Genomic DNA, 14429 nt, shown 5'->3' on the forward strand with positions numbered 1-14429 from the left:
ACCTTTCCCAGATTGAGCGTCTCGTAGGGATCGGGGAATCCGGTGAATTCCCGGGGGCTGCCGTACAGGTTGATGTAGCAAGGCCCGAAGGTCGGCAGGAATCCCAGCCCGTCATCCACTGGGAATGGCAGGGAAAACGGGGATTAGGGATCCCTGGCGGCACGTTGGGAATGCGTCGCGCTGGCTGTGAGGATCTCCCACGCACCAAAATCCTGGGATTTCCGCCCGTTTCGAGTCCCGCCACCTCACCTTGGAGCGGGTGGGCGCGGCGCCGAATCCTGGGAATTCCCGATCCCAGGAAAAGTCCCCGTGGGAAAGGGCAAGGTCAGAGAGGGGCGGGACAAGAGTGAGAGTGACAGGAGAGAGGGAAGATCCTCGGGATGTGCCAAGGGAGGTTTCGGCTGGATTTTTCGGGAAAAATTCCTGCCTGGAAAGGGCTGTCCCCATCCCCGGGGAGGGATTGAACATCCCTGTGGATGTGGCACTTGGGGACACTTGGGGACACGGATACGGGGTGGCCTTGGCAAGCCCATGGATCCGAGGGATTTTTCCCAATCCTGCGATTCCATGAGGAGAACCACTCATTTTTTACGGAATTTTGCTCGGGAATCCTGCCCTGAGAGCTCCGTGCGCCCAGCTGGCTCCGCATTCCAGACACATCCCAGCATCCCGGGAATCCCCAGAGGGCCAATTCCCTTTTTCCCAAGGCGCCCAACTCATCGCAGCCGATCCTCCTTCCCCCAGTCCAGAGAGCGGAACCAGTAAAACCAGTGCCGGGAGGCGCCGGAAAACCGGGACGTTACTGGGAACGTACGGTCCGAGGGTTTCGGAGGCTTCGCGGGAACAGGAAACTCATCTGAGGCACAAAGAGAGGGAAGAGAGGTTGGGAAAGGTGGGAAGAGGAGCCGGGAAAAGGGACGGGGAGATGGGGATGAGGGTGGAGGTTCCCACGGGTTTCAGAGCGGAGAGGGAGAGAGAGAAAGGGAGAGGTTTTTCATGGAATCATGGAATCGAGGAATCGTGGAGTCATGGGGTCATGGAGTCATGGAATCGAGGAACCATGGAATCATGGAATCGAGAAATCAAGGAATCATGGAGTCGTGGAATCATGGAGTCATGGAATCATGGAATCCAGAAATCATGGAGTCATGGAATCATGGAGTCACAGAATTGAGGAATCATGGAATCATGGAATCATGGAGTCATGGAGTCATGGAATTGAGGAACCATGGAGTCATGGAGTCATGGAATAATGGAATCGTGGAGTCATGGAATGGAGGAATCATAAAATCATGGAATCGAGGAATCATGGAGTCATGGAGTCAAGTAATCATGGAATCGAGAAATCAAGGAATCATGGAATAATGGAGCCATGGAATCATGGAGTCATGGCATCATGAAATCATGGAATCAAGAAATCATGGAATCAAGAAATCATGGAATCAAGGAATCATGGAATAATGAAGTCATAGAATCATGGAATCGAGAAATCAAGAATCATGGAGTCATGGAATCAAGGGATCATGGAGTCATGGAGTCACGGAATTAAGGAATCATGGAACGGTTGGCATGGGAAAGGACTTTAAAGCCCATCCAGGTGCATCCAGGGACACTTCCCGTTATCCCAGGTCATTCCAAGCCTTGTCCAGCCTGGCCTTGGACCATTCCAGAGGCTGGCAGTAGGATTGGAGCGCCCCTGGGTTGCATTCCCAGGCGTTTCCTCGGGATCAGGCAGATCCCAGCGGTGGGAAGGGAGATCCCAATCCCGGATCCCCCCATTCCCATCCTCCCACCCGGCCTCTCTCTCTCTCTCTCTGTGTCTCCAGCCCATCCCAGGATCTCTGGTGGGATTGGGAAAAGGGTGGAGCCCCTGGATCGTGTCCCCACCCATGGAATCACGGAATGGCTTGGAAGGACCTCAGAGCTCATCCCATCCCATGGGCAGGGACGCATCCCACTATCCCAAAGTGCTCCAAGCTTTTTCCAGCCCGGCCATCCCGTGTCCCCGCGGTCACAAAGCCAAGGGCGGAATTCCCGCCGGGATCGCAGATTCCGTGGAAGCGCCGGCAGCAGGAAAAGCTCATGCAGGTGGAAGCTCCGAGCAGCTCCAAAGCCGTGTCCCAAATGCACCGAATCCTAAATCCAGAGGGGCTGGATCCATCCGGAAAGCGCGCACAGCTTGGAATGACCGCGGGACCCCATCACTGTCCCCAAGGCGGGGACGGTGACAGCTGTGACGTCCCCAAAGCCACCACCGACCTCCAGCCACGCCGTGCCGCTCCTCCATAGCCCCATTCCCAAGAATCCACCAAATCCCAAATCCAGAGGGATCCATCATTGGAATGACGCGTGATCCCATCCCATGTCCCCAAGGCGGTGACAGTGACACCTGTGATGTCCCCAAAGCCACCAGCGACCTCCAGCCAGGCCATGGGCCTGCAACTTCCTTCCCCCATTCCCAAGAATCCACCAAATCCTAAATCCAGAGGGATCCATCATTGGAATGACGCGTGACCCCATCCCGTGTCCCCAAGGTGGGGATGGTGACAGCTGTGACGTCCCCAAAGCCACCAGCGACCTCCAGCCAGGCCATGCCGCTCCTCCATAGCCCCATTCCCAAGAATCCACCAAATCCCAAATCCAGAGGGATCCATCATTGGAATGACGCGTGACCCCATCCCGTGTCCCCAAGGCGGGGACGGTGACACCTGTGATGTCCCCAAAGCCACCACCGACCTCCAGCCACGCCACACATCTGCAACGTCTTTCCTCATTCCCAAGAATCCACCAAATCCTAAATCCAGAGGGGTTGGATCCAGCCAGAAATGGGGCACAGCTCGGAGTGACCCCATCCCGTGTCCCCAAGGCGGGGACGGTGACAGCTGTGACGTCCCCAAAGCCACCAGCGACCTCCAGCCAGGCCATGCCGCTCCTCCAAGGCCATGCATCCCAAATCCCGGCCCGCTTCCCGCCCTTACCCTCCAGCTCCCCGCCGGGCGCCGAAATCTTGGACATGCCCAGGAACGCCGTGCCGATGACGTCGTTGTGCGTCAGGCGGTCCCTGCCAGGTGACACCGTCACTTTGGGGACGGGGGTGGGGACAAAGGGGACGTGTCCCCAGGCAATCCCACCCGCCGGGAATTCCCTTCCCGCTCACCAGTCGGTCACTCGGATCCTCATCCGCTCGCACATGGACGGGAACTGGGAGAAAAGGGACACGGGAAAAGGGTGAGCGGCGCTGGGGACAGCGGGAGGGGACCTTGGGGACAGCGGGAGGGGACCTTGGGGACAGCGGGAGGGGACCTTGGGGACAGCGGTGCTCACCATGGCCGGCAGAGTCAGGCACTGGTTCCACTGGGGGTTGGCGTTTTTCTCCAGGATCCGCGAGTAGAGCTGGGAGGGAGGGACGGGGAGAGGGAAAAGTTGGGGTCGGAGCAGTGCGTGGGGTCGGGAAGCTTCAGGTTCCCGAAAATCCGGCCGAAGATTCCCTAAAATCCGGCCTCGGGTTCCCTAAAATCCAGTCTAAGATTCCCTAAAATCTGGCCTCAGATTCCCTAAAATCCGGCCTCGAGTTCCCTAAAATACAGCCTCAGATTCCCTAAAATCCGGCCTCAGATTCCCTAAAATCCGGCCTCAGATTCCCTGAAATCTGGCCTCGGGTTCCCTAAAATCCAGTCTAAGATTCCCTAAAATCCAGCCTCAGATTCCCTAAAATCCGGCCTCAGATTCCCTAAAATCCCGCCTCAGATTCCCTAAAATCCCGCCTCAGATTCCCTGAAGTCCACCCTCCATTCCATGGGGTTCCTAAACCCCCAGGCACAGGAGGCCGAGGATGTTTCGGGTTCCCCAGGGATCTTCCCACCTCGGGACCAGCAGGATCACATTTGCCCCATTCCAGAGTCAAATTCCCCCATTCCAGGACGGAATTCCCCCATTCCAAGACCAAATTCCCCCATTCCAGGACGGAATTCCCCCATTCCAGGACGGAATTCCCCCATTCCAAGACCAAATTCCCCCATTCCAGGACGGAATTCCCCCATTCCAAGACCAAATTCCCCCATTCCAGGAGCAGGCCTGGGGATCCACAGGGAACTTCCCGCTGCCAGCCCCACCCTGAGGACATCCCGCTGCCATCCCAATCCCAAAGATCTGGGTGGGAATGTCCCACTGCCATCCCAATCCCAAATTCCTGGGGACTGTCCTGCTGCCATTCCAGCCTCAGGGACATCCCACTGAAATCCCAATCCCAAAGATCCAAAAGGGACCATCCCACTGAAATCCCAATCCCAAAGATCTGGGAAGGAATGTCCCACCGCTATTCCAACCTCAAGGACATCCCAGTGCCATCCCAATCCCAAAGATCTGGGTGGAAATGTCCCGCTGCCATTCCAGCCTCAAGGACATCCCACTGAAATCCCAATCCCAGGATGATCCCGCTGCCATTCCCAATCCCAGGATGATCCCGCTGCCATTCCCAATCCCAGGATGATCCCGCTGTTATCCCAGCCCCGGCTTCCTCCCGCTGCCATTCCCGGGATGCCGCGGGATCCGCGGACCGTTTTCCCGGCAAAGCTGACTTCCACGAAAGGATCCACCAGGTTCTTCTTGTTGCTCTCGAAGCCGAAGACCTGCCGGACGTTGTCCATGACGGCGTCATCCACTGGGGGGAAAAAGAAGGAAGTGCCAAAACCCACGGAATTCCGGCGGCGTCCGGAACTTTCCATCCCGCATCCCAACGGGATGAGCATTCCCAGGGTGGAAACCCCACTCCGGGCGGGAAAAGCGGGGTGGGATAAAACCAGTTTGGAGCGGGGAAAAAAACTCCTCTCCCACAAAACCAACCGATACCCTCGGATTGAGACACGGATCTTGATCCTTCCCTCCTCCGGGCCAGAATTCCTGCCCGGAATGTCACGATTCCGAAGGGAAGAACCTACTCTGGGGCAAATCCTCGGCTTTGAAGACCTTGAGGCAGAACTGGGCGGCCCTGAGGGTGACCCCGGTGGGGCGCAGCAGGTTGGCCTCGATGTCCTCCTTGTCCTCGGCCACCTCCTTCTTCTCCAGCTGCGGGGAAAAGTCACCCCGGATTCCAGGAATGAGCGGGAGAATCCCAAAAAAGGGAGAGGCGGGGTGGGTTTGGATGAGGGGAGTGGCCAAGGTGAGGTCGGAAGGGGTTTGGAGAAAACTGGGATAACGGGAGGTGTCCCTGGATGTGGGATGGGATTTAAGGTCACTTCCAAACCCAAACCATTCCAGGATCCTGGAGCCAGGCTGGGAGAGCTGGGAATGTTCCCCTGGAGAAGGGAAAAATCCCGGGAATGCTCAGAGTGCCCAGAGGGGCTCCAGGAGAGCTGGAGAGGGGCTGGGGCCAAGGCCTGGAGGGACAGGACACAGGGAATGGATCCCACTGGGAAAGGGGACATTGGGCTGGGATCTTGGGAATTAGCAATTCCTGGGAATGGAATTCCCAGGTTTCCTGGGGCTGCCCCTGGATCCCTGGGAATGCCCAAGGCCGGGTTGGATCCACCTGGGATGGTGGGAGGTGTCTCTGGGTGGGATTTAAGCTCCTCCCCCAACCCATTCCATGATTCCAGGGCTGGAATATCCCGGGCTTGGAACGTTCCCCCGTTCCCAGCGGGAATACTCACGGGAGCTTCGTCTCCAGGCCCCAGCACGCAGGCGCTGACCTTCAGGTATCCCTTGGCTCCGGCGGAAAAATCCTCGGGATCCGAGAGGAGCAGCCACTTCCGGCGGAAAGCGTGTTCTGCGGGGAAACGTGGGAAAAATGGGAATTGTGTTCTGTGGGGAAATGGGAATTGTGTTCTGTGGGAAAAATGGGAATTGTGTTCTGTGGGGAAATGTGGGAAATGGGAATTGTGTTCTGTGGGAAAATGGGAATTGTGTTCTGTGGGAAAATGGGAATTGTGTTCTGTGGGGAAACGTGGGAAATGGGAATTGTGTTCTGTGGGAAAAATGGGAATTGTGTTCTGTGGGAAAATGGGAATTGTGTTCTGTGGGGAAACGTGGGAAATGGGAATTGTGTTCTGTGGGAAAAATGGGAATTGTGTTCTGGGGGGAAATGTGGAAAACTGGGAATTGTGTTCTGTGGGAAAACGGGAATTGTGTTCTGTGGGAAAACGTGGGAAAATGGGAATTGTGTTCTGCGGGAAAATGTTGGAAAACTGGGAACTGGCCCTTGGATGTGCAGGGAGGACAGGGATGCTCCTGGGTGGGGTTTGAATGAAACTCATGGAATGGGATAAGGGAATGTTTCCGTTCCTTTCCCAGGAAGGGAGCAGGGAATGGAATTCTTGGGAACAGAATTCCCAGATTTGCTGTGGATGCTCCACCCCTGGAATTGTCCAAGGCCAGGTTGGACAATGGGGCTTGGATCCATCTGGGATGACGGAATTTATCCCTGGATGGAAGCAGATGATCCATAAATTCCCTTCCCGCCCAAACCATTCCGGGATTCCATGAGCACGGATCCGGGCTTCCTCTGCGGAAGAGCCGCGATGTGTGGGCGCGTTTCCCAAAAAAAACCAACAAACCCCAAAGGAGTTTCCCAAGGCTCACTTGGCTCGGAGTAAACGGTCTCCACGTCCATCTGCGGGATTAAAGGAGATTCCAGAGTTCATCCAGAGCGGGAAACGCCGGGAATAAGGAGACGGGAATTCCCTTACCCGGAATTCCCCGATCACCGAATCCGTGCGGAACGACCGAGAATCCACGACCTGAAAATGAGGGAAAAACCGGGCGATGCCACCCGAATCCCGCCGGGCTGGAGGATCCCGGGGAACAGCGGGAAGGGCAGAATTCCGGGATTTGCCAGCGCTCACCGTGAGGAAAATGGGAGCGTCGAACAGCTCCGACGGGGACTCGAAGACGTTGAAGAAGAAAGTCTGTGGAAAAGCGGGATGAGGATGAGGCGTTCTCCCGGTTTTTCCCCCATTCCCACACCCTGGAATCTCCCAGGAATTGCTGGGGAGGGAATTTTCCCGCTGACCTCATCGAAGAAGGGGCTGTTCCCTTTGCGGATCCGCGTTCTCCGGGTCTGTCCGGCCACCGTCACCTTCACCACCGGCCGGATCTGGATCCCGGGAAGCTGCCGGGCCTCGATGACCCTCACCCGGATCTGGGATGGGATGGGGGACAGGGAATCAGCGGGATGGGAATCATCGGGATCATCCCATGGGATGGGGGACAGGGAATCACTGGGATCATCCCATGGGATGGAGGACAGGGAATCAGCGGGATGGGAATCACCGGGATCATCCCATGGGATGGGGGACAGGGAATCACTGGGATCATCCCATGGGATGGAGGACAGGGAATCAGTGGGATGGGAATCACCGGGATCATCCCATGGGATGGGGGACAGGGAATCACTGGGATCATCCCATGGGATGGAGGACAGGGAATCAGCGGGATGGGAATCACCGGGATCATCCCATGGGATGGGGGACAGGGAATCAGCGGGATGGGAATCATCGGGATCATCCCATGGGATGGGGGACAGGGAATCACTGAGATCATCCCATGGGATGGAGAGCAAGGAATCACCAGGATTATCCCATGGGATGGAGGAAAAGGAATGACCGGGATCAGGGATGGGATGGGGGACAGGGAATCATCGGGATGGGAATCACCGGGATCATCCCAAAGGATGGAGAATGAGGAATCATCAGGGTGGGAGTCACTGGGATCAGGGATGGGATGGAGAGCAAGGAATCGCCCGGGATCATCCCATGGGATGGAGAACAGGGAATCACTGGGATCATCCCATGGGATGGAGAGCAAGGAATCACCGGGATCATCCCATGGGACGGAGGACAGGGAATCACTGGGATCATCCCATGGGATGGAGGACAAGGAATCACTGGGATCATCCCATGGGATGGAGGACAAGGAATCACTGGGATCATTCGAGAGGATGGGGGACAGGGAATCACCGGGATCTGGGAAGGTCCACAGGGAATCACCCGGATCCCACAGGATGGGGGACAGGGAACCACCGGGATTTGGGACGGGATGGAGGACAAGGAATCACCAGGCCAAGCCGCCGGATTTCCCGGGAACAGCTCACCCCACCTGGAAATCCTGCGGCTTGTTGAGCAAAGGTTTTTTGGGAGAGCTCCTCCTCCTCCTCTTCACCCCCTGGCTGTGATTCCCGGGCGGTTTCCTCGGGAACGAGGGCGGCTCCGAGCCCGGCGCTCCCGAGGACGCCGCCGAGGGCTCCGTGTCCCCGGCCGCCTCCGCATCCTCCGTGTCCTCCTCTCCGGCCGTCTCTGCCCGCCGGGAGAAGGGAAAAAAGTGGGATTTGGGAATGGGGTGGGATCCCAACAAAAGCGGGCTGGGGTTGTGGTTACCGGTGACCGTGTCCAGCTCGGCGGCGGCGGCCGGCGCCGGCTCCGGAGGGGCCGGGGGAGGGAAAAGCGGGATGGAGCCCGGAGGGGGGATGTAGGAAACCTGCAGGAACAGGAAGGCCTGGAAAAGAGGGAATGAGCGCTGGAGAGGCCGCGGTGGGATCAGACTGGGAGGGACAGGCTTGGACTGGGAGCAAACTGGGAGGGAAGGGATTCAGACTGGGACCAAACTGGGAGGGAAGGGATTCAGACTGGGATCAGACTGGGAGGGACAGGGATTCAGACTGGGATCAAACTGGGAGGGACAGGGATTCAGACTGGGAGCAAACTGGGAGGGACAGGCTCGGACTGGGATCAAACTGGGAGGGACAGGCTCAGACTGGGAGCAAACTGGGAGGGAAGGGATTCAGGCTGGGATCAAACTGGGAGGGAAGGGATTCAGACTGGGATCAGACTGGGAGGGACAGGGATTCAGACTGGGATCAAACTGGGAGGGACAGGGATTCAGACTGGGATCAGACTGGGAGGGACAGGCTCGGACTGGGAGCAAACTGGGAGGGAAGGGATTCGGACTGGGATCAGACTGGGAGGGACAGGCTCGGACTGGGAGCAAACTGGGAGGGAAGGGATTCGGACTGGGATCAAACTGGGAGGGACAGGGCTCAGACTGGGAGCAAACTGGGAGGGAAGGGATTCAGACTGGGAGCAAACTGGGAGGGACAGGGATTCAGACTGGGAGCAAACTGGGAGGGACAGGGATTCAGACTGGGATCAGACTGGGAGGGACAGGCTCGGACTGGGAGCAAACTGGGAGGGAAGGGATTCGGACTGGGATCAGACTGGGAGGGACAGGCTCGGACTGGGAGCAAACTGGGAGGGAAGGGATTCGGACTGGGATCAAACTGGGAGGGACAGGGCTCAGACTGGGAGCAAACTGGGAGGGAAGGGATTCAGACTGGGAGCAAACTGGGAGGGACAGGGATTCAGACTGGGAGCAAACTGGGAGGGACAGGCTCAGACTGGGAGCAAACTGGGAGGGACAGGCTCAGACTGGGACCAAACTGGGAGGGACAGGGCTCAGACTGGGATCAAACTGGGAGGGACAGGGATTCAGACTGGGAGCAAACTGGGAGGGACAGGGATTCAGACTGGGACCAAACTGGGAGGGACGTGGCTCGGACTGGAATCAAACTGGGTGGGAAGGGATTCAGACTGGGACAAAAGTGGGAGCTTCAACTGGTCCCAAACTGGAATCCCCAATTGGTCCTAAGCTGGGACCCCCAGGGCCGAGTCATGGCTTGTACTGGTCCCAAACTGGGAGCCCCAGCTGATACCTAACTGGAAACCCCACTGGTCCCAAACTGGGAGCCCCAACTGGTCCCAAACTGGGAGCCCCCATGACCATGTCATGGCTTGGACTGGTTTCAAACTGGGAGCCCCAACTGGTCCCAAACTGGGAGCCCCATGGCCAAGTCATGGCTCGTACTGGTCCCAAACTGGGAGCCCCAACTGGTCCCAAACTGGGAGCCCCATGGCCAACTCATGGCTCGTACTGGTCCCAAACTGGGAGCCCCAACTGGTCCCAAACTGGGAGCCCCATGGCCAACTCATGGCTCGTACTGGTCCCAAACTGGGAGCCCCAACTGGTCCCAAACTGGGAGCCCCATGGCCAACTCATGGCTCGTACTGGTCCCAAACTGGGAGCCCCAACTGGTCCCAAACTGGGAGCCCCATGGCCAACTCATGGCTCGTACTGGTCCCAAACTGGGAGCCCCAACTGGTCCCAAACTGGGAGCCCCAACTGGTCCCAAACTGGGAGCCCCATGGCCAACTCGTGGCTCGTACTGGTCCCAAACTGGGAGCCCCAACTGGTCCCAAACTGGGAGCCCCGCTGGCCCGGCCCTCACCCCGGTGCTCTCCTTGCGCGAGTCCAGCAGGGGGAGGTTGAACGAGGCCGCCAGGCTGGGAGCGCCCAGAACATCCCGGAGCGGCACCCGGGATTCTCCCAAAAACCTGCGGGAAACGGGGACAGCGCTGAGCCCAGAGCACCCAACCCACCCCAGAGCCGGGGATGGAGCCGGGCTGGGAGAGCTGGGAATGTTCCCCCGGAGAAGGGAAAAATCCCGGGAATGCTCAGAGTGCCCAAAGGGGCTCCGGGAGAGCTGGAGAGGGGCTGGGGCCAAGGCCTGGAGGGACAGGACACAGGGAATGGCTTCCCACTGGGAAAGGGGACACTGGGCTGGGATCTTGGGAATTAGCAATTCCTGCCTGGGAGGGTGGGTAGGGGCTGGGCTGGAATTCCCAGATTTCCCTGGATCCCTGGGAATGCCCAAGGCCGGGTTGGATCCCCCTGTGACAGCGGGGGCGTGTCAGCCGGAATCTTCCCGCCCCGGGACCCTCCTCCCATTTTCCCGTGGCTATTCATGGACACCCGGGAGTTGGAGCAGCCCCAAATTCCAGCTCCTTTGGATTTCAGCCCAGCGGCAATTCCAGCTCCAGCCTCGGAATCAGGATCCTTCCCGTCCAGGCCGCATTCCCAACCTCCTCTCCCGAAAAATAAAACCCCTTCCTCTATTTTTTGGGGGTTTTTTTTTCCTCCCCCTTTTTTTCCAAGCACCTTCGCCCAGCCCAGGGAGGTTGGAAAAACCTGGAATGATGGGAATCCCCTCATTCCTCACTGCCCGATCCACGGGGGAACCCTCTGGAATGTGGGGGAGCACCGGGATCAGGCCGGAGGAAGGAAACCGGAGGCTCCGCACCCGCCGCCCTTTCCCGGCACCGCCGGCGCCTCGGCAACGATCTTGGCAGCTCTTCCCAAATCCCGGCCAAGCTTCCAAAACTCTCCATCCCCAAACAAGGATCACCCACCCCCCCACCCCCAATGTATTCCCGACCTTCCAACGCTGGAATTTTCCTCCTCCCGCTTGGAATTCCAAGCCCAAAAAAAAATGCGGCTCCGGCCTCCCACGGCCACCCCCGGCTCCCACCGACGGGAATTCCCGAGGAGTTTGGGAAAAGCTGGGTTTGGGATGAACCCCAGGGAACGGGAAAAGGGAGAGCGAGGGGGTCGCGTCCCTCTCAAAAAATTAATTCCCGCTTCAGGAATAATTTTTTTTTTCCCGCCCCCCTCCCCCCTCCCAAACCTGTTTCTTCCCACGGTTTCATGGTCCTTGACCACCACGGTGAGCTCGGCGTCGGGATCCAGCGGGATTCCCTTCAGATCCCACTCGAATCCCTGGGCGGGGGAAAAAAAAAAAGAGGAGGGAGAGGTCGGGATCGGCAGCCGGAAGAGGAGAACCCAAATCCCGAAACGCCGCCTTTGGAATCGCAGCGGGAAGCCGAAATTCCCAGGAAATCCACCTCGGGAGGAAAGTTTTCCTTGGCCATAGATTACCGGGAAGGAGCAAATCCCGGGAGCTGCTCCAGCCCCAAATTTCTGCCCGTTTTTCCACCAAATTCCCTTTTTTTTTTTGGGAATTTCGGCCCATGGGAGCGCCAGGACGGGGTTGGAAGGGAAAAGATGCTGGAAAAATTCTCATTCCATAAAATTTTCCTGGAATGTTTGTGCTGAGTCTGGTTAAGACCTTAATGGAAGGGAAAGAGGTTGGAATTCTGCCTGGAATTCCGGAGGAGAAAAGCACCATCCCAAATTTTCCATGGAGCAGAAGCCCCAAGGAATCACCTGGGCTCGGGCCTGGGAACGGGGATAAATCCAGGGATCGGGAATTCTCACCTCATTCCAGACTGGATTCACATTGTTCTTGATGACCTTTGTCCTCTTCTTGACACCTGGAAGGAGAAAAAACGGGATCGGGATTTTCCCAGGGATTGGGATCCCGGGAATGAAAATCCGATCCCAGCTGGGGCTGAACTTCCAGAAATTACCACAATTCCCAGGAGCAGGATCAGGCTCCATTCCCTGATCCCAGCTGGGGCTGAACTTCCAGAAATTCCCACAATTCCCAGGATCGGGATCAGGCTCCATTCCCTGATCCCAGCTGGAGCTGAACTTCCAAGAATTTTTAGGAAAATTATTGGATCCCATTCTCTGCTCCCAGGTGGAGCTGAACTTCCAGAAATTCCCACAATTCCCAGGATCCGGCCCCATTCCCTATTCCCAAGCAAGGGGCTGGGAATTCAGGGATTAGATCCAAGATTCCGCTTGAATCCCCAACTTTTCCAGGCCGGAAAAAAAAAACGCTGGAAAAAAAAAAAAAAAAATCCCACGGAATCCCTTCCTCACCTCGGTTTCCCCAGGAGAATCCAAAGGTTTCCCGGGGATTTGGGGATTTGGGAAGAGGAGATCCCAAACATTCCCAAACATTATTCCCAAACCTCGGGGGTGCTGCCTCAGTTTCCCCCCGGGATTCCCTCCCCAAAGAAACCAACCCCCACGGATGGGAATCCCGGAATTCCCCCAAATCCAACATTCCCAATCCTGGGAATTCTCCATCCCCAGCCCCAATTCCCAAAGCCACGCCCCCTCCCTCCTTGGAATGTCATTCCCCTTGGAATGTCGCCCCCGCCGCCGCATCCCAAGGGAGGGACCCCCCGCGGGAAGAGGAAAAGGAAAAGGCCGAACAATGGGAGGTGACTCAAATCCCGGGAGACTCCCGGGATAATTCCAAATATTCCCGGGGTTTTTTTTTTTGGTCCCCGTTCAGCGTCTCCTTCCTTCTTTTTCATCGGGAAAAACCGAAATTCCCGGCTCCGGGAATACGGAAAACTCATCCCGGAGATTTATTCCCGTCTCATTCCTGATTTTATTATTATTATTATTATTATTATTTTAATTTTTATTTTTATTCCCGGGATTCAGAGCCCTGGAATCGCCCCCGAGTTGGGATTTGGCCCGAGATGGAAAACCTGGATCGGGAGCCGCTCGTCCTTTTCCTTAAGTTTTGTTAAAAACGGGAATTTTTTTTTTTTTTCCTTTCCCCCCTTCCCCAAATTTTCCAACTCCGGGAAAATCCCAAAGCAGCGCCGTCCCCTCAACGGGAATTTTTGGGAATGCAAACCCCTCGGTTTTCCCGGGAAATCCATCCCTCGGGAACGGGATAACCCCTGCTCCAGGTGGGATTCTCCACCTCCATCCCAATCCGGAATTATTCAAGAATTTCATGGAATTCCCAGGGATATCCCTTAAAAAAAACAAAAACTATCGGGATGGGAGCGATAAAAGGCTCAAAGGGAAAGATTTTTCCCAAGGATTTCGGAGCTTCCCAGATTCCCAAATTTTTTTTTTTTTTTGCTTCCGGAGCGGCCAGAAATATTCCAAACCCTCCCAAAAAAAAAAAACCCAAAAAACCCTCGGGATTCCCTCACCTCGGAACGTCAGGCTGGCCACGGGATCGCTCTGTTTATCCCGCTTTTCCACGTTGGGAAGTTGGGAAGCCCTTTGGAGCAGGCAGCGGAGCATGGCCGGGATCGGGGGGGAAAAAATCCGGGATCGGAGGGGAAAAAAAACCGGGATCGGAGGAAAAAAAAATCCGGGATTGGAAAAAGCGGGATCGGGGAAAAAACCGGGATTGGAAGAAGCGGGATAAGGATGGGCCGGTTTATCCCGTTGCCGGCCCCTTTTCCCGGTCCGGCCCTTCCCGGGAACGCCCCCGGAGAAGCTGGAATGGAAAAAAAAAAAACCGGGATAGTGGGAAGGAGAGTTGGGAAGGGCGGGAGTTTGGGAATTCATCCCGGGAATTCCAGGAAAAGGGGAGTTGGGGGATAAAATCCTCGGGATTTGGGGTGGTTGGGATTGCCGGGGATGGGAAAAAAAAAAAAAAACTCAAAAAAACCGGGATTTGGGAATGGTGGGAAGAGCGGGGATGGGGAAATGGGGATCCCGCAATTCCCGGGGATGGGGAATGAAATCCTGGGATTTCAGGAATGCTGGAAACCCCAAGGATGGCCAAAAACTGGGATTTGGGAATGCTGGAGCCTCAGGAATAGGGAATGAATTCCCAGGATCCCGCAATTCCCAGGGATGGGGAATGAAATCCCGGGATTTCGGGAATGCTGGAAACGCCAGGGAAGCTCAAAAACCGGGATTTGGGAATGCTGGAACTC

At 56.6% G+C, this 14429-nt stretch overlaps 1 protein-coding gene across 8 annotated transcripts in view; it reads right to left on the bottom strand.

Moving 5' to 3' along the window:
* The window catches only part of DYSF (dysferlin), an 83213-nt gene that overhangs the window by 66627 nt on the left and 2157 nt on the right, over window positions 1-14429 (bottom strand). For 2 of the 8 annotated variants that reach the window (XM_066185124.1, XM_066185122.1), the window contains exons 2-18: window positions 13692-13984; window positions 12100-12155; window positions 11510-11601; window positions 10274-10379; window positions 8092-8487; window positions 7007-7135; window positions 6840-6902; window positions 6684-6734; window positions 6577-6607; window positions 5649-5764; window positions 4938-5064; window positions 4557-4660; window positions 3325-3393; window positions 3158-3201; window positions 2979-3061; window positions 815-856; window positions 3-118 (exon numbers count right to left, since the gene is read on the bottom strand). In XM_066185124.1, the coding sequence (XP_066041221.1) occupies window positions 3-118; window positions 815-856; window positions 2979-3061; window positions 3158-3201; window positions 3325-3393; window positions 4557-4660; window positions 4938-5064; window positions 5649-5764; window positions 6577-6607; window positions 6684-6734; window positions 6840-6902; window positions 7007-7135; window positions 8092-8487; window positions 10274-10379; window positions 11510-11601; window positions 12100-12155; window positions 13692-13785 (1719 nt within the window). In that variant the 5' untranslated portion in view covers window positions 13786-13984. The remainder of the gene's footprint in view (window positions 1-2; window positions 119-814; window positions 857-2978; window positions 3062-3157; window positions 3202-3324; window positions 3394-4556; window positions 4661-4937; window positions 5065-5648; window positions 5765-6576; window positions 6608-6683; window positions 6735-6839; window positions 6903-7006; window positions 7136-8091; window positions 8488-10273; window positions 10380-11509; window positions 11602-12099; window positions 12156-13691; window positions 13985-14429) is intronic. The other 6 variants (XM_066185128.1, XM_066185129.1, XM_066185125.1 and 3 more) reach the window with 5 other exon arrangements.

Source organism: Chamaea fasciata, unplaced genomic scaffold (genome assembly GCF_029207755.1).
Source record: "Chamaea fasciata isolate MVZ Bird 193981 ecotype frontalis unplaced genomic scaffold, bChaFas1.0.hap1 SCAF_6, whole genome shotgun sequence".
Lineage (NCBI taxonomy): Eukaryota > Metazoa > Chordata > Aves > Passeriformes > Sylviidae > Chamaea > Chamaea fasciata.